The sequence below is a fragment of the Mustela lutreola genome, chromosome 1, assembly GCF_030435805.1.
Source record: "Mustela lutreola isolate mMusLut2 chromosome 1, mMusLut2.pri, whole genome shotgun sequence".
NCBI lineage: Eukaryota > Metazoa > Chordata > Mammalia > Carnivora > Mustelidae > Mustela > Mustela lutreola.
In genome coordinates this window covers 120,725,110-120,748,500 of record NC_081290.1, presented here as the reverse complement: position 1 = coordinate 120,748,500, position 23,391 = coordinate 120,725,110, and the positions used below count along the sequence as shown (strand labels likewise).

General features: G+C 36.6%; 1 protein-coding gene and 1 pseudogene across 11 annotated transcripts in view; both read left to right on the top strand.

The window, feature by feature from the left end:
- Positions 1-23,391, top strand: part of PTPN13 (protein tyrosine phosphatase non-receptor type 13) — a 213,786-nt gene that overhangs the window by 166,924 nt on the left and 23,471 nt on the right. For 4 of the 11 annotated variants that reach the window (XM_059173332.1, XM_059173333.1, XM_059173327.1 and 1 more), the window contains 15 exons: positions 290-753; positions 1,825-1,971; positions 3,182-3,275; positions 3,891-3,976; positions 4,632-4,791; positions 6,163-6,377; positions 6,494-6,592; positions 9,320-9,684; positions 10,641-10,824; positions 12,136-12,294; positions 12,830-13,001; positions 13,099-13,309; positions 16,800-16,867; positions 20,007-20,068; positions 22,645-22,789. In XM_059173332.1, the coding sequence (XP_059029315.1) occupies positions 290-753; positions 1,825-1,971; positions 3,182-3,275; positions 3,891-3,976; positions 4,632-4,791; positions 6,163-6,377; positions 6,494-6,592; positions 9,320-9,684; positions 10,641-10,824; positions 12,136-12,294; positions 12,830-13,001; positions 13,099-13,309; positions 16,800-16,867; positions 20,007-20,068; positions 22,645-22,789 (2,631 nt within the window). The remainder of the gene's footprint in view (positions 1-289; positions 754-1,824; positions 1,972-3,181; positions 3,276-3,890; positions 3,977-4,631; positions 4,792-6,162; positions 6,378-6,493; positions 6,593-9,319; positions 9,685-10,640; positions 10,825-12,135; positions 12,295-12,829; positions 13,002-13,098; positions 13,310-16,799; positions 16,868-20,006; positions 20,069-22,644; positions 22,790-23,391) is intronic. The other 7 variants (XM_059173335.1, XM_059173330.1, XM_059173328.1 and 4 more) reach the window with 5 other exon arrangements.
- Positions 16,321-16,435, top strand: LOC131822829 (U4 spliceosomal RNA; annotated as a pseudogene).

Sequence of the window (23,391 nt, the reverse complement as noted above, 5' to 3'; positions counted from 1 at the left end):
GAGACTGACTTGACATAGGTATTGGAGAATGGAAAGGGGAAGTTAAGGCAAGGGGGGTATGCATTTCATAGAAGATGCAACAGAAATGACCAAAAGAAGGGGCAAAGAAAATAACACCTGCGGTATTTGTCAGGTCCTTATTTTGGCTCCAGGCCCCAGATCAGGTGTTATGAATACGTTACGCTGTGTAAAATCCTTTCACAATCATTAAGAAACCCTGTACGAGTATGTGAGCACAGGTATGTGTGTCACTAACCTGTTATTCCCCTTGATGGATTTTGACTTCTAGTGCCTTCTACTCCTGTGCACATGGCCAATGGCATGAAAAACTATATGAAGAAACCTTCCTACATGCAAGACAGTGCTATAGATTCTTCTGAGGATCACCGCTGGCCACAGGGTACCCCAAGGCATGTCTCAGAGAGCTCTTTTGGGCTGTCTGGGGGTCTGCGGGAAGGAAGCCTGAGTTCTCAGGATTCCAGGACTGAAAGTGCCAGCTTGTCCCAGAGCCAGGTCAGTGGTTTCTTTGCCAGCCCTGCAGGTGACCGAACCTGGCAGGAAACACAGCGCGGCAGCCCTTCCCCTTCAGTGATATCCAAAACCACTGAGAAGAAGAGGACTGCTACGGATAGTAACCGAGGCAAAACAAAAAAACCAGGCATTTCTGATGCAACAGATTACTCTGACCGCGGAGATTCAGACATGGATGAAGCTACTTATTCGAGCAGTCAGGATCATCAAACACCAAAAAAGGCATAGTTTAATTTGAATCTCTGGGTTTGTTGTTGTTTTCTTTTCTTTCTTTTTTTTTTTTTTCATTGAATAAAACAAACAACAGCAAATATATTACAGAGGAGAATAACCTACTATAAACGGCTTACCTTATTCTGGAAAAGAGGAATAGTTTATGTCCTCTGTTACTAACTGCTACTGCATTTGATGCTAACTTTCAGACAATTTAGCAGCTTTGAATACTAACTCTAAAATGGCTATGATACTAGATACTTGCAACCTGGAAGTTGGGAAAGGAATGAATAATCAGATTATGATTATTTTCTACAGGTTGTTTGTCTCTTGCATACTTAATGTTTTTATCAATAAGAATTTAATATCTGGAATATTACGAACTGTTCTTAAACAGTTCGTGTAATGGGCAGTTGACTATGTGGATAGCCTAAATTCTTCTAAAGTTCTGAACATATGAAAATAATAAGAACAACAACATACAGAATTGCTCATTTCCTAGAAATGATGTAAATGTAAACTCACATTCACAAGCGGATTCAGAAAAGAAACTTAAGCTCTTGATTCATGGAGGAATCAACATTCCGCATAAGAGGGTTATGCCCTTACAAATGGGGCTTAGCTGTTGTGCCGCTGTTTATACTGGATTTGTATAATGTAACCAAAGTAAGCATGAAGCCCCTTCATCTTAGAGGTCCCAGTTGAAAGCTGCTGCTTGATATATATTGATTTTCAAGGAAATAGAAATACTTTCTGAATGTGAAAGCATAAAAAACATTGGACAAGGATTATGTAAAAGCCAGGTTTGAGCTGGATTCTGGGCTTCACTCTGCCTTATCTAGCTGTTTGACCTGAAGCAAGCCCTTTAATCTCTAGACCTCAATTTCCTCAACCATAAAATATAAAGGCATTGGATTAGATGATCTCTGAGATGTCTTCCAGCCCTCATGATCTTTGAATTTAGTCTATCCCTTAATATCTTGCTTTCCTTAAGTTTTCCAAAAACCATATATTGATCTTCCAGTAGTAATTCATTTTGACTCTAACAAGAAATCCTTTTGTTTGTTTTTCTTTGTTAAGGAATCTTCCTCCTCAATGAATACATCCAACAAAATGAATTTTAAAACTTTTCCTTCATCACCTCCTAAACCTGGAGATATCTTTGAGGTTGAACTGGCTAAAAATGATAACAGCTTGGGGATAAGTGTCACGGTACTGTTTGACAAGGTTTTCAAATGTTTTCTCTTCTCCATTTCCAGCAACCTATTGTATGCCAACTTATTTATTTTGCTTCTGAAGGGAAACATGTCAAATAATTTCCCAAATTACAAATTGAAATTTTATCTTAAAACTTTTTTAAAAAGCTGTGTGCTAGTGACTTTTCCTGTGGTTTAAAAGAAATTAGACAAATCCTACTTAAACTACATAGATTTCATAATGCTTAATCTGAACACAAGACTAAGAAAATATAAAATTAATAAGTATGTTTTACATACATTTGACACTTCTACATGAACATCGGGTAACGCACTTTAACCTACATCATAAATTCTAATGTGTATTTACATGCCCTTTCTCCCCATAATATATCCTAATTGTAAACATGACTAGTATATTAAAATTAGAGGCTCCCAAGGAACATATGTACTTTTATAGTCTTTAAATATAAGCATAGGCTACTTGATGAAAATACTTTAGAATTCTAGTCTATTAATTCTAAATTATTTATTTATCTTTATGACATTTAAAGGATATTGTTAGTTAGGAAAAGCCATTTCAAAACATGGTAGAAATAGCACTATTAACGTATATAAGTCAAAAAGAAAACCTAAGTTTCAAGCACTTTTAAAAATATTGTAACTCTTTACCTCTTGCCCTTGACTTCTTTAGAATTTTATTATCTTCCTGTTGTGAAGGGAACTAAAACCTGTGCATTCACAAGAAATGAGAATCTACTCATTAAGTCTCATTTACAGTGTAACAACACTAACCTATCAAAGCCTTTTAAAATTTAAAAAAAAAAAAAAAGTTCCTTGACTTATAGATTTGCAAGTTGCAGTTTACCAAAAATGATCTGAAGTAAATTACTCTATATGCTGTTTTTTTCTGACAATCATGTTCTCATATTAATTTTGCATAGATGGATTTTGCTTTCTGCTTGCTCGTAATGCATGAGAGAGACTTAAAAAGGGAGAGCAATTCATATACTCAAGACCCAGCATGTTGTTTTCTGAGTAAAGAGTTTTTCTAAAGAGTAACTGCTTTACATTTGGAAAACCTGGCTAGAAATATTCTTGGGTTTTGAATTAATTGCATGTGCTGATGTGCTGATGCTTTGGCTGAGGAACTGAATGCTTTCTAGGTCTCAGATTTGAAAGATGGAGTGTGAAATTATCCATATGACAAAATGTTATTTTATTTGTCTTTTTCCACTTAGGGAGGTGTGAATACCAGTGTCAGACATGGTGGCATTTATGTGAAAGCTGTTATTCCCAAGGGAGCCGCTGAGTCCGATGGTAGAATTCACAAAGGTAGAGTGTCTGTGTGTGTACAGGAATTATACATAGGATTATCACTTCAACAAATAAATAAGAAATTAGAAAGTTGATAGAGACTTCAAATATTCATAATATAAAATAAAAACATGTGCAATTATTTTAAGACTTAAGTGTTAAAAAACTCCCTGATGTCATTCTAAAAACTCTTCTTTTCAGCCTATTCTCTAGTATCAGAAAATATCTTGACAGTGTTTTATTTTGTGTTTTGTACTTTTGAAGAAGCAAATTGCCAGAAAATGGGAAAGGAATAGTGCCTTTGTAAAAACACTGACGTCTACATTTTTAATAAAAACTAACTAGGTTAGTTTCTTCCAATCTCTCTACATTTGTAGTCAGTTTATCTTTTTCCATGATTTAAATTGATTCTATAATACATACAATAATATCTTGTTCAAAATTGTATTTAAGATTAGTCATAGAATTTGGAAAGTAGATATGTATTAAAGAGACTCTGTGACTAGAGTTTGTCCAGAATTTCTCAGTCTCTCCTCAAATAAATTAATATAAAACAATAGCACAAGATATTAAAAAGCATATAGAATCTTTATCTTATAATTGCTTTTTTCAAAATTACCTCTTAATTTATAGGTGATCGGGTCCTTGCTGTCAATGGAGTTAGTCTGGAAGGAGCTACCCACAAGCAGGCTGTGGAAACGCTGAGAAATACCGGACAAGTAATAATAGCTCATTATACCAACCTTTTAAGATATGTTAGAAGCACATAATAATGTGTGAATAATATCTGTCTCGCTTATGTCTCCAAATTTGTTAGTCAAGAAACCAAGCCTGATTCCTGTAAATGTTCTGGTATTTTCTTTTCCTTCAAATTGGGAAGCAAGTATTATGACAGATATTTTTCTAGCCCTATTATTACCAGATATGAGAGGAGAAATGGTGGGGATTGCATTTTTAAAATTTTTGTAAACATCTACAAATACCTAGTGATCTTCATTTCTAGTCATTTTTCAGCCAAAGGCTAAATTTTTTTTCTGAAGTTTACCAAATTATTTTTAATGGTCTGTATATTATAGTGGTAATTTTATTCTAGTGCCCAAATTTTCTATAACATGTTTATGTTCATTCTAGAAGACAATTTTTTTTTTTTTAAGAAAAAGCGAGAGAAGGGCAGAGGGAAAGAGAAAAAAAAACCTTGATTTTGAAATTTTCAATCCCTTGCTTTGTTTCTTCATTTTTTTTCTTCCTCTACCTATATTTTGGTGGACTGAGTAGTTACCGTACATGATTTTATACCAACAACTATACCAAAAAAAAATTATCTACTTTCTTATAATTCTTCTTAGTTAATGAAGTGCTATTCCATTTGTCCAGGTGGTTCACCTGTTATTAGAAAAGGGGCAGTCTCCAGCATCCAAAGAACGTGTCCCCCTATCCCCACAGTGTACCCTTCCAGATCCAGATGCCCAAGGTCAAGCCCCAGAAAAAACGAAGAAAATGACTCTTATCAAAGACTACAGCTTTGTCACTGAAGGTCAGGCCTTGAGAGACTGTCATCTCACCTTTAACTTCTTACTGACTTACTCAAAATTTAATTTTTATATATTGGATCATAATTCATGGCTGAGTTTTCTCTAATTACTCTTGTCAACTGTAAATAATCTGATGGAGCACTATAGCAATTTTTTTTTAAGACACCTATGTGCACCTCTTAGAGTTTGAAAGACCTTGGTTAATGAAGTCATACATAAGACAAATTATGGCCACCTAATAGTGCTTTCAATAGTGTAAAATTCAAATGAAATTTTCAAAGGAAAAAATAAATACAAATAATTGCCGAGAATGGCTTTAAATCCATATGAAACCTTGACTCTTAACATTTTCTATATTTTGCTTTAATTTTATGAATCTGTCAAGCTTACCCTAGGCAGAAATTCGCCTCATAGTTGCCAGATAGTGGTCTTTCTTAAAAATTTTGCAAGCCCCTTGGACATAACACTGCTTGGTAGGAAAATAAGAAAATTAAGAATGATGTAGCCTTTCGTAAGGCTAAAAGTGTTCATAATACAAAAGTATCCTTTATTCTGAGATTCCATTTATCTCATTTTTAGGGGCATAGATGTCCTTTACTTTATAAATGATGGTGGTGGTATATAGTCATTGTTGTCTTTTATTTTAAATCCTTCTTTGATTGCCAAATGTTAGTACCTCTGAATTAGTCACAAATATAAGGAGAAAAATTAGCCCAACCTGTATTATTTTATCTCATTATGAAAAGAAAATTAGCATACTCACTTTATCTTCCTACCTGGTATTCTTTATTTTTTCCATCACTCCTTCTTTAAATGTGTTTTTTCATTCTTTACTGGTTATTATTCTTTCAGCTTATTTTGTTGATGAGAATTTCTTCAAAATGCTCTTGCAGCTTACTAAAGTATGCCTCACTAAAACATTAGAATAGCCACTTACTTTCCTCTACCCTTCTCTAACATTTGTTTTGCTCTTCTTACTATCTCTCTCCCATTATGTACCCAAATTTTCCTCATTCCTCTCCTTTCCCAGATTTTTCTCTTTTTTTTTTATGTTATTCTACAGTCTTTTAAAATACATGGGATTGAAACGATTTTATTTTCAGAACCTTAATATCAAAACCCTCTCCTGTTCAAGTAGCTTAGTTCATTCAGCTTAGTTTATTAAGTTTTCTTAACAAAAAAGAGTGTGAGGTAGGATTTGAATATAGAATAAAAGCACAGTAAGTGCCTATAAAGCTGTAAATTTTCTGAGAAAATGGGCTTTTTTAAGATGTGTCTTAAAGTATATTTGTGTCTGTGTATTTTAATATGTTCATCTCAAGATAGCATGTTAAGAATATTTAAGTTTTTTGTATCTTTTTTTTTCTCTCCAGAGAATACGTTTGAAGTAAAATTGTTTAAAAATAGCTCAGGTCTAGGATTCAGTTTTTCTCGAGAAGACAGTCTGATTCCTGAACAAATGAATGCCAGCATAGTAAGGGTTAAAAAGCTCTTTCCTGGACAGCCAGCAGCAGAAAGTGGAAAAATTGATGTGGGAGATGTTATCTTGAAAGTGAATGGAGCCTCTTTGAAAGGACTGTCGCAGCAGGTGAGCCTCCAGATGTTAAATGTAACACTTCTAATAATGAGATGGATTGGCCTTTCATAATGATTTCATAATTTTGGCTGAACTGTATCTTTGTTTCTCATTCATGGTACCCCTAGGAAGTCATATCTGCTCTCAGGGGTACATCCCCAGAAGTATCCTTGCTGCTCTGTAGACCTTCACCTGGTGTGCTACCGGAAATTGACCCTGCTCTTTTGGTGAGACCTGTGAAAAGTCTGTATTTTTATAGAATAGCAGTTGAGTGATTAATTCAGCTACAGTGGTTTCATCATTGATTGATGGCTCCTGGGTTTCATCCTACCTTATTCTTTAGCTAGGAGTCATGAAGCCTCTGAGTGCATTCTGCATTTGTAATATAAAGTAATTCAGTTCACTTTCCTTTCTCTCCTTTCCCCTTCTTGAATTCTAGAATTGTAGGAGTTTGTTTTCTAAGCGTAATTAGGAAAAGATACAAAATAATGGTTACAAAACCCTTTTGTCCGGGGCGCCTGAGTGGCTCAGTGAGTTAAAGCCTCTGCCTTCTGCGCAGGTCATGATCTCAAGGTCCTGGGATCAAGCCCCGCATCAGGCTCTCTGCTCAGCGAGGAGCCTGCTTCCTCTTCTCTCTCTGCCTGCTTCTCTGCCTACTTGTGATCTCTGTCTGTCAAATAAATAAATAAAATCTTTAAAAAAAAAAAAAACCTTTTGTTCATTTCTTCATTGAACCAAACTGGAAAGCATAATTCTTATTCTGAGCTAGTTTAGATAAAAATGAAAATTATTTAATCGTTTCTGCCTTTAGGGTCGCCTGGGTGGCTCAGTCAGTTAAGCATCTGCCTTCGGCTCAGGTCCTGATCCCAGGGTCCTGGGATTGAGCCCCGCATCGGGTTCTCTGCTAAGCAGGAGGCCTGCTTCTCCCTCTCCCACTCCCCCTTCTTGTATTCCCTCTCTATGTCTCTCTCTGTCAAATAAGTGAATAAAATCTTAAAAAAAAAAAAAAATTTATGCCTTTATTTTTAATTCCAGAAATTATAGAGTAAGCAATATGTTTGTCTATTTCCCTTTCTTATGTCAAGGAAACAGTTAAAGGATCCAAAATCTATTCTGATGGTTATTTATAAATTACATGCTGATAGGTAGGAAACCATACTTAGATGAATAGTAATACAACTGAAGAAAGACAGATTTTTGTCCTGTCTACTTAAAAGAGTATTCCATTAATAATAAACATGACTCCTGGATATGAAAGGCAGGAATGTCTAGCCCCAGAAATCTTGGCTTTTATATCAGAGAGGTGGATAGTGTTAGGACATTACTAGGAAAGCATCATTTCTGAAGGTGTATTTTAAACAGCATTTTATGAGAATTTCATTGATTTTGGCACCAGATAAGAACTGAGTGGAACTCTCATTAATGAGTGTTAAAATTGATACAACCCTTCCAGAAAGCAATCTGGAAATATTAACAAGGCCTTTAAGAACATCCTATGTGCTGATTATTAAAGAGACAATTGCACGGAGGGGCATCTGGGTGGCTCAGCTGAGCAGCTACCTTGGGCTCATGTCATGATCCCAGGGTCCTGGGATCCAGCCCCATGTCAGGCTTCCTGCCTAGCAGGAAGCCTAGCAGGAAGCCTGATTCTTCCTCTTTCCTGCTTGTGCTCTCTGTTGCTATCTCTGTCTCTCTCTCTCTCTCAAATAAATAAATAAAATCTTTTTAAAAATGGAAAATTATAAGGAAATAACGAGAAACTGGGGTGGAAATGTACATACAAAGAATCTCTGGATTTCTGTTAATAGTAAAAAGTTAGCAACAATTCCGTATGAAATAATTCTGAAATAAATGTAAGACATAGCCACTGTGGGATCATTACACACTTTTATGCAGTTTTTTTCAAAGCATGTGTAAGGACTTCAGAAAGCACTCATGATAGAAACCTAAATTTGAAAGTAATTTACAGGGGTGCCTGGCTATTTCAGTCAGTGGAGCATGCAACCCTTGACCTCAGGGTCCTGAGTTTGAGCCCCACGTTAGATAGAGAGAGTACTTAAAAATAAAATCCTAAAAAAAAAAATTTTTTTAAAAAGGATACAAATTATAAAATATAGTATAAGTCATGTAATATTAAGAGTTGGGTTTTTTTTTTTTTAAGATTTTATTTATTTATTTGACACAGAGAGAGAGGTCACAAGTAGGCAGAGAGGCAGGCACAGAGAGAGAAGGGGAAGCAGGCTCCCCACCAAGCAGAGAGCCCGATGTGGGCTTCGATCTCAGGACTCTGAGATCATGACCTGAGCCAAAAGCAGAGGCTTAACCCACTGAGCCATGCAGGCGCCCAACAGTTATTTTTATATATGATATTTATATATGGTTTTGCTCTCCTATGAGCATAAATTACCTTTATTATCAAAATATAAGTGAATATTTTAATAGAAAGTGCTGTTCAACATGTTTCTTTTCATATAAGTGTTCATTTTTTTTAAGATTTTGTTTTTTAAAGATTTTATTTGTCAGAGAGAAAGAGCAAGAGATCAGGCACAAGCAGAGAGAACAGTAGGCAGAGACAGAAGCAGGCTCCCTACTGAGCGAGCACCCCCACCCACCCACCCCCGCCACCCAATGCAGAACCCGATCCCAGAACCCTGGGATCATGACCTGAGCTGAAGGCAGCCACTAAACTGACTGAGCCACCCAGACATCTCCTTTTTAAGATTTTATTTATTTATTTGGGTGAGAGAGAGCGTGCATGGGCAGAGGGAGGGGCAAAAGCAGACTCCCCTCTGGGTCAGGAGCCCAACTCCGATCTCCATTCCTTGATCCCCAGATCACAACCTGAGCCGAAGTCAGATGCTTAACTGACTGAGCCACCTAGGCGCCCCTCAATTAAGTGTTCTGAAGTTAATATAAGGCATCAAACTCTTTCTTTTTCACTGTGTGCATCACAGACGCCACTGCACTCTCCAGCACAAGTGCTCCCAAACAACACGAAAGATTCTTCTCAACCAGCATGTGTGGAGCAGGGCACCAGCTCAGATGAAAATGAGATATACGACACAAGCAAGAAATCATGCACATCCCCATCCAGAAGAGACAGTTATAGTGACAGTAGTGGGAGCGGAGAAGAGGACTTGGTGAAAGCTCCAGCCAAAATACCGAATATGAGCTGGAGTTCATCTTTGCATCAGACTCTTAACAACATGGTATCCCAGGCACAAAGTCAACATGAAGCATCTAAAAGTCAAGAAGATACCATTTGTACCATGTTTTACTACCCTCAGAAAACACCCAATAAACCAGAAGGCGAGGACAGGTATTGTCAATATTATGGGTCACACTCAGAGCAACTGGTTATTGTGAGTAATGGGAGCAGCAACCTGCATTTCTCTAAGGATGAAATACGTCTGTGTGTGAATGAGCTTCACAGTGATCAGGCAGATGATGACTGTATTAGGTATCTAGTTACTGTGCCTGATGGTGTTAGTTAGCAAACCAATAAGCTCTTTAGCCTTTTAACCTGAGACTTGCTGATCTCTTGAGCATATATCTCAAAATTGGGAAAGTTGTTTGCATTACATCATCATTCATATTACTTAAAGAGAAGAGACCTATTTAGATAGTGATGGACAGGAGAGTAGGGAATACAAATATAAACAGAAGTGGTTGGGAGGGAAGAGACATAGAGTTTAAGAAGGTCGGATATAAAACTGCAGAAGGCGGGGAAAGATGATTGAAAGAACAAAGGCAAGAAGAAAGACTACATTTATACCTCTAACAGTTACTCACACATTTTATTGTTTGGCTACATCTTTGTGTATATATCCCATTGCAACCATATTTGTTGAAGTTCTTAGGTGTTTGGGGGTTTTTTCCCCACTGTATCATCAAAAATAACTACCGAAATGAGACTTGCATTCTTTTCTTATTTCTTTTTTTTCCTTACTCTGCTGAAACACACATTGGGCTTCTGATAACATTAGCTTCAGCCTTGAATTAACAACTAGGAATCAAAAGTATATTTACTTGACCTGTCTTAGTAATTTATGCAGCTTAAAGAGCTTCATAATACCCAGACAGAGAATAAAAATTGGTAATGTTAGCATATAACAAATATAAAATAAATTCATAGTCCAGAGGCAGGCAAAAATCCAGAGTCAGGATCACAACCAAATGCAGCCATGAATATTTGTTAAGCATATTATGTGTGTGGCACAAACTTACTATATTAGATTGAAATGTATTTGAAAATAGTCTTGCTCCTTTGTGTAGCAATCCTCCTTCCCCTCTACCATCGGACATGACTCTTGGACGAAGCTATCAACCCCAAGCAGAATCTGCTTGCACTAATTCAATGGATAAATATCATATATATCACATTTCTGAACCAGCTAGACAAGAAAACTTGACATCTCTGAAAAATGACTTGGAAAACCACTTTGAAGACTTTGAGCTGGTGAGTTGTTTCCTCTGTATTAAGAAAACTCTATATTTTCTCAAGTAAGGATTAAATGAAATATATGTAGAGCACCTAAAATAGTGTCTATTTCCCAAATTCTGATGAGTTGCCTATTTAATTTTTAATCAACTTTGAATGTAATTTTTTTCTTATCCACACTTTTGTATGTGCCCAAATGGAATCCTTTACATTGCACTAATAGCCCTAGGACTTCTAACCCTTACATTCAGTTTGGAAGCCAAATTTCCAAGAATAATATCCTTTACATTGATTGAAATCAGCCTTTTTCAATATTGTTTTTATTATCCAAGTAATAAATATTTGTTATAGGAAAATTTAAAAACAAAGAAAAAATGATTAAAATCACTGATAATCTCACCACCTAAAAATCATAAATATTTTGGAATTAATCTCTCCAGATACTTGGTTTGCGTGTGTGTGTGTGTGTGTGTGTGTGTGTGTGTGTATGCATGTGTGACATCTATATCTTCAGTTTCATCTTCAGCAGTAGAAAATAATCTTTTCTCAGAGAGAAGAAAATCTTTGAATGATTTCCTTTAGAAAAGCTATAAGCGGGGGCGCCTGGGTGGCTCAGTGGGTTAAAGCCTCTGCCTTCGGCTCTGGTCACGATTGATGTGGGATCGAGCCCCACATCAGGCTCTCTGCTTAGCAGGGAGCCTGCTTCCTCCTCTCTCTCTGCCTGCTTCTCTGCCTGCTTGTGATCTCCGTCTGTCAAATAAATAAATAAAATCTTTAAAAAAAAAAAAAAGAAGAAAAGAAAAGCTATAAGCAACCTTCATATCTTATTCAAAATCTTTTTTTAGAGATTTTTTTAAATTATTTTTTATTTCAAAAAATTTATTTTAAATTTTTTTTAATTATTTATGCAATTAAATGAAGCTGTAATATTTAGTCACCCAAAGGCTTCATGTTTTTACAAGAAAACCTTTTCTTTTATGACACTTGGTATCTATCTTGACTGTTTAGAAATATATGAAGAATTTTTCTGAACCTTCCACAGAAAATATGTTCTTTGATCATCAAAGTATAACCACTAATGAATATGAGTCCTTGTTATCCTGAAAATACAAAAATTGAAGCATGAGGAGGTTTTGTCTCCACTGTCTTTAGACAAATACATAGTACTGTACCTAAACCCAACTTTAAATGGGGATACATTCTATCTAGAATCAGATAGACTTAGCTTCTTCACTGGGTTAAGCTCAGTAACCTTTTAAAGTTTACTTTAAACTCTGTGTTGATGGGCAAAAATAGACAACCTGAAGAGTCACTGTTTTCTTTCCTTAGGAAGTAGAACTCCTCATTACCCTAATTAAATCAGAAAAAGGAAGCCTGGGTTTTACAGTAACCAAAGGCAATCAGAGTATTGGTTGTTATGTTCATGATGTCATTCAAGATCCAGCCAAAAGTGACGGAAGGCTCAGACCTGGGGACCGGCTTATAAAGGTGAGACGTTACCAGAATGGATTTGTACAGATATAGCCAAAAACTAAGCCAAGGCTGGAGAAGGAAGAATAAGAGGGTTGAGTTCATGTAACACTCCATTTATTGTTTGGTTTATACTTCCCATCTCCACTTCTTAATGATAAAGCCTTATATAGTTAACAGTTTCTTACAGTTGAATGTAAGAATACTTACAGTTCCTTTTTAATTAGGAAGGAATGTTTACAGTTCCTTTTTAATTAGGAAGTCCCTCTAATCTCAGTTAAAGCATTAAATAAGCTATCTTGGGTATCAGGGACAGAAAGTTTCTTAAACTACTATGAGGATAAATTTCCTATATTTGCAAAATAATGATGCATTTGTATTTTACATTATTACTTTGCGTGTAATTATTTGATCATTGTATTTATGATTTCCACAATAAAGGGAATTCGCCATAAATTGGAGACCACTCTCTTACTGACTAATATAGGTAGGGCGATTACTATATTTCCATAGCAACTTCTAATCCTGTTTTGCCTATTTCTCATTTTTGTAGGTTAATGATACGGATGTTACAAACATGACTCACACAGATGCAGTGAATCTGCTCCGAGCAGCACCCAAGACAGTCAGATTAGTTCTAGGACGAGTTCTGGAATTACCCAGGATGCCAGTGCTGCCTCATTTGCTCCCTGACATCACATTAACATGCAACAAGGAGGAGTTGGGTAATGCACATTCAAGCTTTGTGTGGGGTGATTTTCTTGGCTAGGTTAAAATAGTACTCTTAAGACTAAGGAAACCAATATTTTCTATTCCCTGAAGGTTTTTCCCTATCTGGAGGTCATGACAGCCTTCATCAAGTGATATATATTAGTGATATTAACCCGAGGTCAGTTGCAGCCATTGAGGGTAACCTCCAGCTGTTGGACATCATCCACTATGTGAATGGAGTCAGCACACAAGGAATGACCTTGGAAGAAGCTAATAGAGCGTTAGACATGTCACTTCCTTCAGTGGTGCTAAAAGCAACAAGGTACTCTGCAATTACTTGTGGGTTTTGTGTGTTTGCACAAGTGCCAGGCTGTTAATTACACTTAGGCTATTTTAAAAAGCTACTCCTAAATTAGTAACTCACAGCTAAACGGCAAGAATTAATAAAGTTAGAACAGACTTTTTTTTTTTTTAACATTTTTTATTTATTTAAGTAATCTCTACACCTGACTTGGGGCTCGAACTCACAACCCCAAGATCAAGAGTCACATGCCCTTCCAACTGAACCATCCAGGCACCCCCAGAATAGATTTGCCGATAGGAGATTCCAAGAGCACGTTAAGTGGATTAGTGTTTGGTTACGTGTTTGCAGTTGCTAAGAGGGTGGTTACCATTGTCGTCAGGATGTTTTCAGTTTTAAGTAAACAGGAAAAATACAACTTAACTTGGTTTAAACAGTAAAGGGTTTATATGATTTTTTTAAAAGTCCAAAGATGAGCTGGTCGTTAGGTAAAATTTGATCCAGGCTCTAGTTCCATTTTTTGCTGTTTTAAGTTATTCTTCCTTTTCTGTGTTTCCTTCATGATTGTTAAATGTCTGTGTCAGTTTCATGTCTCATACCTATATACTGCACTATCCAGAACAATCTTCTGACAAGTCTCCCCAGTAACTATGATAAAGCAAGGACTGTCTGCTGATTGCCATAGACCTAAATGCTGGTCCCTGAACTGAGGCAAAGAGATTGATTGGCCTAGACCAGTCCTGGCCCATTCCTGGAGCTGCGGCAAAGTCAGTCCTACCCAAACCTCATGTCTACAACCATTGAGGCATAGAATTATCACTTTCACTACACCTTATAACAATTTCACATTATAAAAAGTGCTAATAGGCACTTTCCTTTCACTTAATAATAGAAATATATTAGAAAAAAAATGTATGTATTCATTTCAAACTCCTACAAATATAGTGGCTTAAATAATAGAAGTTTATTATCTTAATAGTTCTAGAAGCAGAAATACAAAGTGGGTTTCACTGGGCAAAAATCAAGTTGCTATCAGGGCCGCATTCCCTCTGTAGTCTCTAGAAGAAAATCCATATTCTTGCCTTTTCTACCTTCTAGAGATTCCCTGTATCCCTTGGATCATGGCTTTCTTCCATCTTCAAAGCAAACAGTCACAGCACTCTCCTTCTGTTGTCACATCTCTTTCTCTGACTCTGCCTTTCCTTCTTATTTCACTTATAAGGACCTCTATGATCACACTGGGCCCACCCAAATCGTACAAGATAATCTCCCCACCTTTGATCCTTAATGTACATCTGCAATATCCCTTCTACCGTTATGTAAGGTAACATATTCACAGGTTTGGAGGTTTAGAATGTAGACATCTTTGTGGGACTGTTATTCTGCCTACCACAATGTATATACAACCAGGCTTTCTGGATTACAGATTTATGTTACATTTTTATCTGTGATACATGGTGAGTTTTACATAGTTATGTCTTTCAATATACAAGAACTTTCAATAATTAAATCATGTGATCATAAACATTTGTCCCTTCTCAAACTTTAAATTAGACTGTGTACTTTAATTCTTTAAATGTAATCCCTTATCTCATTCCCTCCTATATTTATAAAAATTTGATTGGCTTGCATTTATTTTCATAGATGTAGCTAAATGCTAATTAGTGGAGGAGGAAAGTGTTCAAACAACCTGGAAAATATTTTTGTGAAAATTAGCATCTCCTCTAACCATAGATCTAGCCGAATTTTTTGGCTTCAAAATCCATTGAGTACCCTTTACCCCAGCCCTAAAATCACTTTCTTTTGCCTTTCTGCTTTTATCTTCACTGTAGTCACTACAGTTACAGTGGTGCTAGCCACAATTACTTTCCCCTTCTTTCTTCGTCCAGCTTTCTCCACTACTGTATACATATCTGTCCTCTTGAGAGTCCAAGGGGTAGCTATAATGGAGGGATAGAGATTTGTCTGTGTGTCACGAACGGTACAGGGTCTGTCGTCTTACCTGACTTGCAAGCTAATAAACCACCCAGTTACTGTTTCTTGGGTGCTGGTAGAAGGTATGAAACTCCTGGGATCAGAGACAAAAATTTTTTTTTTTTTTAATTTATTTGACAGACAGAGATCACAAGTAGGCCGAGAGGCAGGCAGAGAGAGAGGAAGGGAAGTAGGCTCCCTGCTGAGCAGAGAACCCGATGTGGAGCTCGATCCCAGGACCCTGGGATCATGACCTAAGCTGAAGGCAGAGGCTTTAACCCACTGAGCCACCCAGGTGCCCCGAGACAAAATATTTTTTGAGTAACCACCATGAGCAGCATGGGCGTGGTATCAGTGTCAATTCCACACACCTTCTAAGTCTCCCGAATATGGCACATGTGGGCCCAGTGGATTCCTGAACATGTAGTGGGTCGTATCATTGAATACCACGAGGAGAAGAGAGAACCTGCCCCTTTATGTCACCCTGTAAGAAAACCTGCTTTTTATTTGGAGAGAGAGGCTGCCTCCTACCTCAAGCTTTCTCACTACAAACACAGCCTTGAGAGTTGGCCCAGATAAAAAGCAGTCAGGGCCTTGCACTCCTAGGGTACCCAGGAAGAACATACAGAACCCAAATTGCTTCTCCCAGCACTGTATACTTTAGGCAGACTCTCTTTTCTCTCAAGTACTAGCAATGAGAAGATAGCATACTAGTCCTCTGCTTCCAAGGTGCTGTCTTTTTGACAGATTTTCACATTGGGTGGTACTATCCTTCTTACGATCCTTTGAACATATATATTTTGTCTAGGTTTCACTTTAAATAATTTTTTTAAAAACACGTATCAAGGGCCTCAGATATATGAAATGTAATGATCACTACTATAATTCCTAAGTTATCTTTGAACTATCGCCTGAGTATAGTGAACTATAATTAGATCAGAATATTACAAATGTTTTAATGAGAGGGGAAATGTGGTAATGTGTTAAACTGAGACCTAGAAAAAGATCATGTAAAGAAGTGATTCTTAATCTTTTTTCAGTCAAGAATATCTCTCTCCAGCTTTGCCCAGTGGCAGTATCGTAGCCAATGAGGTTTATCCGAGGCACGATTATTGCTAAAAGAATATCTCTGTCCAGAGAATACATAAATATAAATTGATAGAGATTTTGTCTGCAGTTTCAAGGGTGCCCAGTCCTCCCTCTGAAGCCCATCTAAAATAAAATTCCTGGGGGTGCTTGGGTGGCTCAGTGGGTTGGGCCTCTGTTTTCAGCTCAGTTCATGATCCCAAGGTCCTGGGATCAAGCCCCACATTGGACTCTCTGCTCCGCGGAGAGCCTGCTTCCTCCTCTCTCTGCCTGCCTCTCTGCCTACTTGTGATCTGTCAAATAAATAAATAAAATTAAAATAATAATAATAATAATAAATAAATAAAATTCCTGAAGCTCAATAGTTAGCAGATGGTTCAAAGAGTATTTAAATAAATATATTAATCTGGAATTGCCTTTTCTTTCTTTCTTTTTTTTTTTAATAACACAGAGATGGTCATCCAGTAGTCCCAAGTTCTAAGAGGTCTGCCTTTTCAACTCAGTCAACAAAAGCCAATGGTAAGGATACATTTGTTTTATGACACAAGTAGTTATGCAAAGATAATTTTTTTTTTCCCAAAAGCAAGTTTGAAGACTATCACTACAATGTTTTTATTGCCCTTCCAGAGTAGAGTTTTTTCAGGATCTCTCTAAGTGCAAAAAATTACATTTAAATTAAAACATTGAAATAGTAGAGCAGCATGGACCATGGGATTTAGGGCCAAAATAGACCTGAATATATAAGTTCTATGTGACCTTCATGAGTTACTTGATCCCTATCTAAGCCTCTATTTCCTATGAGTAAAATAAGAATATTAATAGTAGCTATCTTATAAGTTTATGATGAAGGATAAATAGAATAATAATATGTGAAATACTTATCATAATAATTGTCACATAATAATTTATTCAGACAATTATTGAATCTCTTCATTGTGCCAGGTGTTGGTGTGGACACTGTGAATAAGGCAACAAATATACAAAGTATCTGCCTTACATTTTAGCATAATAATAGAAATTGTAGTGTTAGTAATTGTGGCAGTCACTAACATAAATTTAATGCTTACCCTGGACTAAGCATTCTTTTAATTGCTTTAGTCCTCACAACAACTCTGTGAGAATAGTGTTACTATAGTCCTCCATTAATAAAAGGGGAAACTGGGACAGAGAAGTCTGACAAATCGCCCAAGCTCACAGAGTTAATAAATAATAAGTAAATAGTAATAATAAGTAAATAATAAGTAATAATAAGTAAAGCCAGAATTTAAACCTGGGGTGTCTGATTCCTTGCTCTCTTTTACATAATTGGGCTCAGTAAGTGTAGCTTTTAAATGCTAGTGTTAATATAATAATAAGAATGATAGACACAGGGGAATGTGAAATTAATGTATTTGAAATGTGAATTCAGTACTTCATGCAGAAGTAAACTTTTAGGTTATCAGGCAGTAGTATCTAAATACCAAAAGGATCTCACTACTGCAGTTCTGATTTATCTGCTAAATACTAAAGTACAACTCTTCGCCTCCTGGTCTGTTATCTTGAATACCTTAGGGATCCTTACTACTCTCTATTAGTTCCAGTTCACATTAGAGTCGTACTACCTCATAGAAAAGTCAGGAGAGCATTTCCTAGCAAGCTCTGGGTCATCTGTAACTAAAGAGAGCTGTGCCCTGCCACCCCCCTCCTTGTAGAATTTACCCAGTGATTTGTCTTTATGGGATTCTCTGATTTGACTTCCACAGAACTGATTTCTTTATGAGTTCCGAAAATCATATAGTTATCAATAATAGGAACCCTCTTGTAGTGATGAGAATATAAAATGGTATAGCCATTTTATAAAACAGACAATTTCTTAAAAATTTAAACATGGGCCTCCCATATGACCCAGCCATTCCACTCCTCTCTTTGTTTACTCAAGAGAAAAGAAAGCATATATCCAGACCCAGAAAACTGTCCATGAATGTTTTAGCAGCAGCTTCCTTGGTAAAAATCAAAATCACAAACCACTCAAATGTCCAAAAACTATTGAATGAATGAATGAACCAATATATCCAAACAACAGTATACTATGTATACTAGTATACTACCTAGTAATAAAAATGGCCTGTTGAGACATATAGAAACACAATCAAAATAACCTCAAAATAAGACCCTGGAATGAAAGAAACCAGACAGAAAAGAGTTGATACTATATTATTCCATTTATTCAAAATTATAGAAAATGCAAATTATAGTGACAAAGCAGATTAGTAGTTGCTTGGAGACAAAGAAGGTGAGGGGCAGTTAGGGGAACAGGAGGGAGAGATTGCAAATAATAAACTGTTGTGTTTTGTACTATTCCGGGGTGATTTTTTGAACCAGTAGTCTGTTATTGGTGCATTCTTTCAGTATTTTTCCTGGAAGTTTAATAATGTATTGTATCTCCTGGAAATGATATTAAAATGCATTCTGAGCTCTTCATAACATCATCCACATGATTATAGAAATTTATCCCTACAAGTTTCATGTCAACCTTCATCTTTCTAGGTGAATTTTTTCTTTCTTTTTTTTTTTTTTTTTTAAGATTCATTTATTCATTTGACTGAGTGCACACACAAGTCGGGGCAGGGACAGAGGGAGAGATTCTCAAGCTGAGTCCCCACTGAGCGCAGAGCCCCACACTGAGCTTGACCTCACCACCCATGAGATCATGAGCTGAGCCAAAATCACCACTTAACCCACTGAGCCACCCACATCCCCTCTAGGTAGAATTACTTTCAGGTCATTCTCAAATAGACGTCCTTGAATAAAGTTATTTGTATTTTTTTCTTTTCTATTTTTTTTCCTTTTTAACTTTTCCAAACTCTACTATATCTTTCAGAAAAATCTCTTAAAAATATAATTTAATGAAGCAAATGATTTTTAAATATGACTTTTTAACTGTAAGAAAAATCATTTCATTTTAGTATATGTATTGAATCTTCGTGCTAATGGCTAAGAGTTAAAATTAACATTTGGCTTAGACATACGTTAAAAGTTCTAGTTAGTTGTATCTATAACTTACTTTACTGTGTTAAAGTGATTGCCTTTATGAAATGATATACATGGCTTGCTACCTTCCCTTAAGTAGTAAAGTGAGCATATGTCACATAACAATGTGTTATGTCTCCCATTCAGTCGGGATAATTTACATTCAGTGTCTCAAAGTAAAACTATTCAGCCCAAACTGAGCTATCGTGCAAACTATAGTATTTTCTTTCAAGAAATTAGCTTTTTCCTTGGGATAAACCCTTTTGTAATTTTTGATACCTTGTAGTTGGTTTTAAATCACTTTGTGTTATGACCTCTTCTGATACACTAATAAAAATAAGAATATGCACAGAAGGGCACCTGGGTGGCTCAGTGAGTTAAGCCTCTGCCTTCGGCTCAGGTCATGATCTCAGGGTCCTGGGATCGAGTCTCGCATTGGGCTCTCTGCTCAGCGGGGAGCCTGCTTCCTCCTCTCTCTCTGCCTGCCTCTCTGCTTACTGTGACCTCTCTCTGTGTCAAATAAATAAATAAAATCTTTTTTAAAAAAAATAAGAATATGCACAGAAATGTGGGTTTTCTTTCGCTTCTTTAATGTCCCGCTTGTGGTTCCAGCTGGCTCTTCCCTGACTTTCTGCATTGTCCCTTCCAGGTCATCACCCTGTGGAGTCTTGCTGCAAACCTGTCCTCACTCCTAGTAATTCATTCTCCAAGGTAAGGAAAAGGCTGCCTTCTCTGTGTCATACTTCCTTAGCTATGTAACAAACTTGTTTGTCTCGAACCAAACTGATTTCACATTTGAATATTTGTCTTTTTTAGATACATGTTGTGAAAGTTGGAATCTATTTTAGTGAGTTCATGGCCTTGCTAAAGAAAGCACACAGTGAAAAGCCCCCACACAAGTAGCCCTCCAATATTTGGCACATGTTTAGGTCTTGTATAAGCTAATTACTTGTACGGATAGCTTTAGCGCTAGGATTTTTTTTTTATTAATGTGCACAATTCTTTTGGTTGTGTCTTACTCCCCAGGAGAGAAGAACATAATTAAGAGCAGAACTGGTCCTTTGGGTTAATGTTGACCAGCAGTGACTCTCAAATGACAGTTCTATACTGCTAGTACAGATGGCACTGACAGAAGATATAGGCTTATTTGCTTTTTAAAAGACATGGGAAATGCTTTACTGCATAATCAAATGTAAGAACTTAATTATTTAAGATTAGTGCAGAAAAATCTGGAGGTGGTTTAACAAAACTGCTTTAATACGTAACTAAATTCCACTTCGAGCTTTTTCTTTAAGGCCTTACATATGCCCATTTGTTTAGTTAGCATTTCTTTTTAAGATTTTCTTCTGGCATGTAATGTACATTCTAAAATGATCCCAGCTGGGTCTTCATTTTGTGGAATTGTTTAATCCCACACACATCCCATACAGTCTGTTCTGAACCCCCTATCTGAAAGTCTTTCCCTGTAAGATCCAGAACTGAGGCATTGGTCCCCTAGGAATCTGAAAATCCTATCATCTCAACAAGACTTCTGGGTAAGAGCTGGATTTAGTATAGTATAGAAGGTCAAAATTCTATGTCTTTGAGAAGAATCAATGAAATAAGATGGGATTGGGAGGGAGACAAACCATAAGTGACTCTTAATCTCACAAAACAAACTGAGGGTTGCTGGGGGGAGGGGGGTTGGGAGAAGGAGGGTGGGGTTATGGACATTGGGGAGGGTATGTGCTTTGGTGAGTGCTATGAACCTGGCGATTCACAGACCTGTACCCCTGGGGATAAAAATATATGTTTATAAAAAAAAATTAAAAAAAAAATTCTATGTCTTTCAGCTCACTGGTCTAGCAAATCCTGAAAAGACATTGTAGTAGAAGAATTATTAGGCAGAAATGATTGGGACACAAAAATAATTGAGATAGAGCAACACCCACTATTCTCTGTTTGTTCGAAAGGTCTGCAATTACACACAGCTGGACCACCTGAATTTTCGTGCATTTCTAGTGTTAGTCATGCTGTATGATGTTCATTTTCTTTTTAATTATCAGCATGTTGTTGAAAGGGATGGGGAGAATTTCTGTTTAAATTATATAAAACCCTTAAAAACTAGGACCTTTGTTATTCATGGTTGCAAACATTTTTTGTTGGCGTTCAAATATTCCAGGAAGTTGTTCAAACAATGTTCTGTCCTTGATGCTAATATCTGTACTATGAATTTCTCATAACGATTAAAGTTTCACAATCCAGTAAAACTTGACATTATATAAACAGTAGTTATAAAGAAGCAATCCTGTTGCATCTACCATTTCTACTTTTGTCTTGATGAAAAGAGCAAGATTTTCAGAGCAAACCATCTTTTATTTATGTATATTTATTTTAATTTATTCTAGCCGTTATTGATGCATTTTTGCTCAAATCAGTTTTCTTTCAATAGGCCATGTACCATGAAGTGTTCACAATTTACCATGGAATTAGAAAGTTATGTTCTATTCAATAAATATAATTATGCACCCATTGTTACTTTTCTTAAATTGAGATGAGATTTAGACTAGCTTTGAAAGTCTTTATACCCAGCAGTTGACCAGAATGCTAACCTAGAGTCTGTCCAAGTCACAGCTTCACTAATACTTAAAAGATGATTTTTGTTAAGATTTTATTTATTTATTTGACAGAAAGAGAGATCACAAGTGGACAGAGAGGCAGGCAGAGAGTTCAGAGGAAGCAGGCTCCCCACCAAGCAGAGAGCCCAATGCGGGGCTTGATCCCAGGACCCTGAGATCATGACCCAAGCCAAAGGCAGAGGCCCAACCCACTGAGCCACCCAGGCGCCCCTAAAAGACAATTTTTTTCCCTTTCTCTCAACTTCTAAGTTTAGTGATCCTATAAAACTTTACTAAAAAGTTATATGAAAGATAAGTCCCATAAAATATGTCTTAAAAAAAAGATTTCTGCAGTCAAACAGATTTAGGAAATACTACGTAGTAAAGTTTTCTTTGGCAACTCAAAATTTGGAATAGTAAACATTGTGAGAATTCTTGGCATAAAAATAATGATTTCATGTAATGTGTAATCTGTTTCCGGAGATTTTCGGTGATGGATAGTCCCATCCTCTTTGTACATTCCATTGTACCAATGTTTCCTAGAAACACTGACCTATGATGGGTAGATAAAAAATGGATTTTATACTAAGAAAGAGGGAGAGAAGGACATGGTGGTAATCTACAGTCCCTCCCTAATCCTGGAAATTAGTAAAATATAAACTAATGATTTGCTCTGGTTTCATACCTTAGGTTAATGGGGAAGAAATAACTGAAGTTTTGTACCCTGAAGGAAAATGCTCTACTTACCAAATGAAGGGATCCGCAAACTTGATTCTCTCCAAAGGTAGTTTTCCACATCAATCATCCAGTTACTCTAAATGCCCTAATAATTCAGGTAATAAATAAATATTAGCTATTGGGAATACATGCTTCTGTAGTGTAAAAAGGAAGGACTGTTGTTCAAAGAAATAAAAGAACAATGTAAAATTATTGTTAGTGGCATTACTATACAAAGGTCCTGTACTCATTCTCATCTATAATATTAAAAAAAATTTTTTTTCAAGATTTTTATTTATTTATTTATTTGATAGACAGAGATCACAAGTAGGCAGAAGGCAGACAGAGAGAGGGGGGAAAGCAGGCTTCCCACTGAGCAGAGAGCCCGATGTGGGGCTCTATCCCAGGACCCTGAGATCATGACCTGAGCCGAAGGCAGAGGCCTAAACCACTGAGCTACCCAGGCGCCCCTTAAAAATATTTTTAAATGTTAGAAAAGACAGCTGTTTTTGTTTGATAGTGTTACTTATATTCTTTGAAACAGCAATTCACCTAATAATTTAGAAAATGTTTCTTGAGTATGTTTGGGCTGCTCTCTTATATCCTTAATCTTTGTAAATTTTATTTCTTTTTTTTTTAAGAGAGAGCATGTGCGCAAGAGCACACATGGCAGTGGGAGGGGGTGGGCAGAGAGAGAGGGAGTGAGAGAATCTTAAGCAG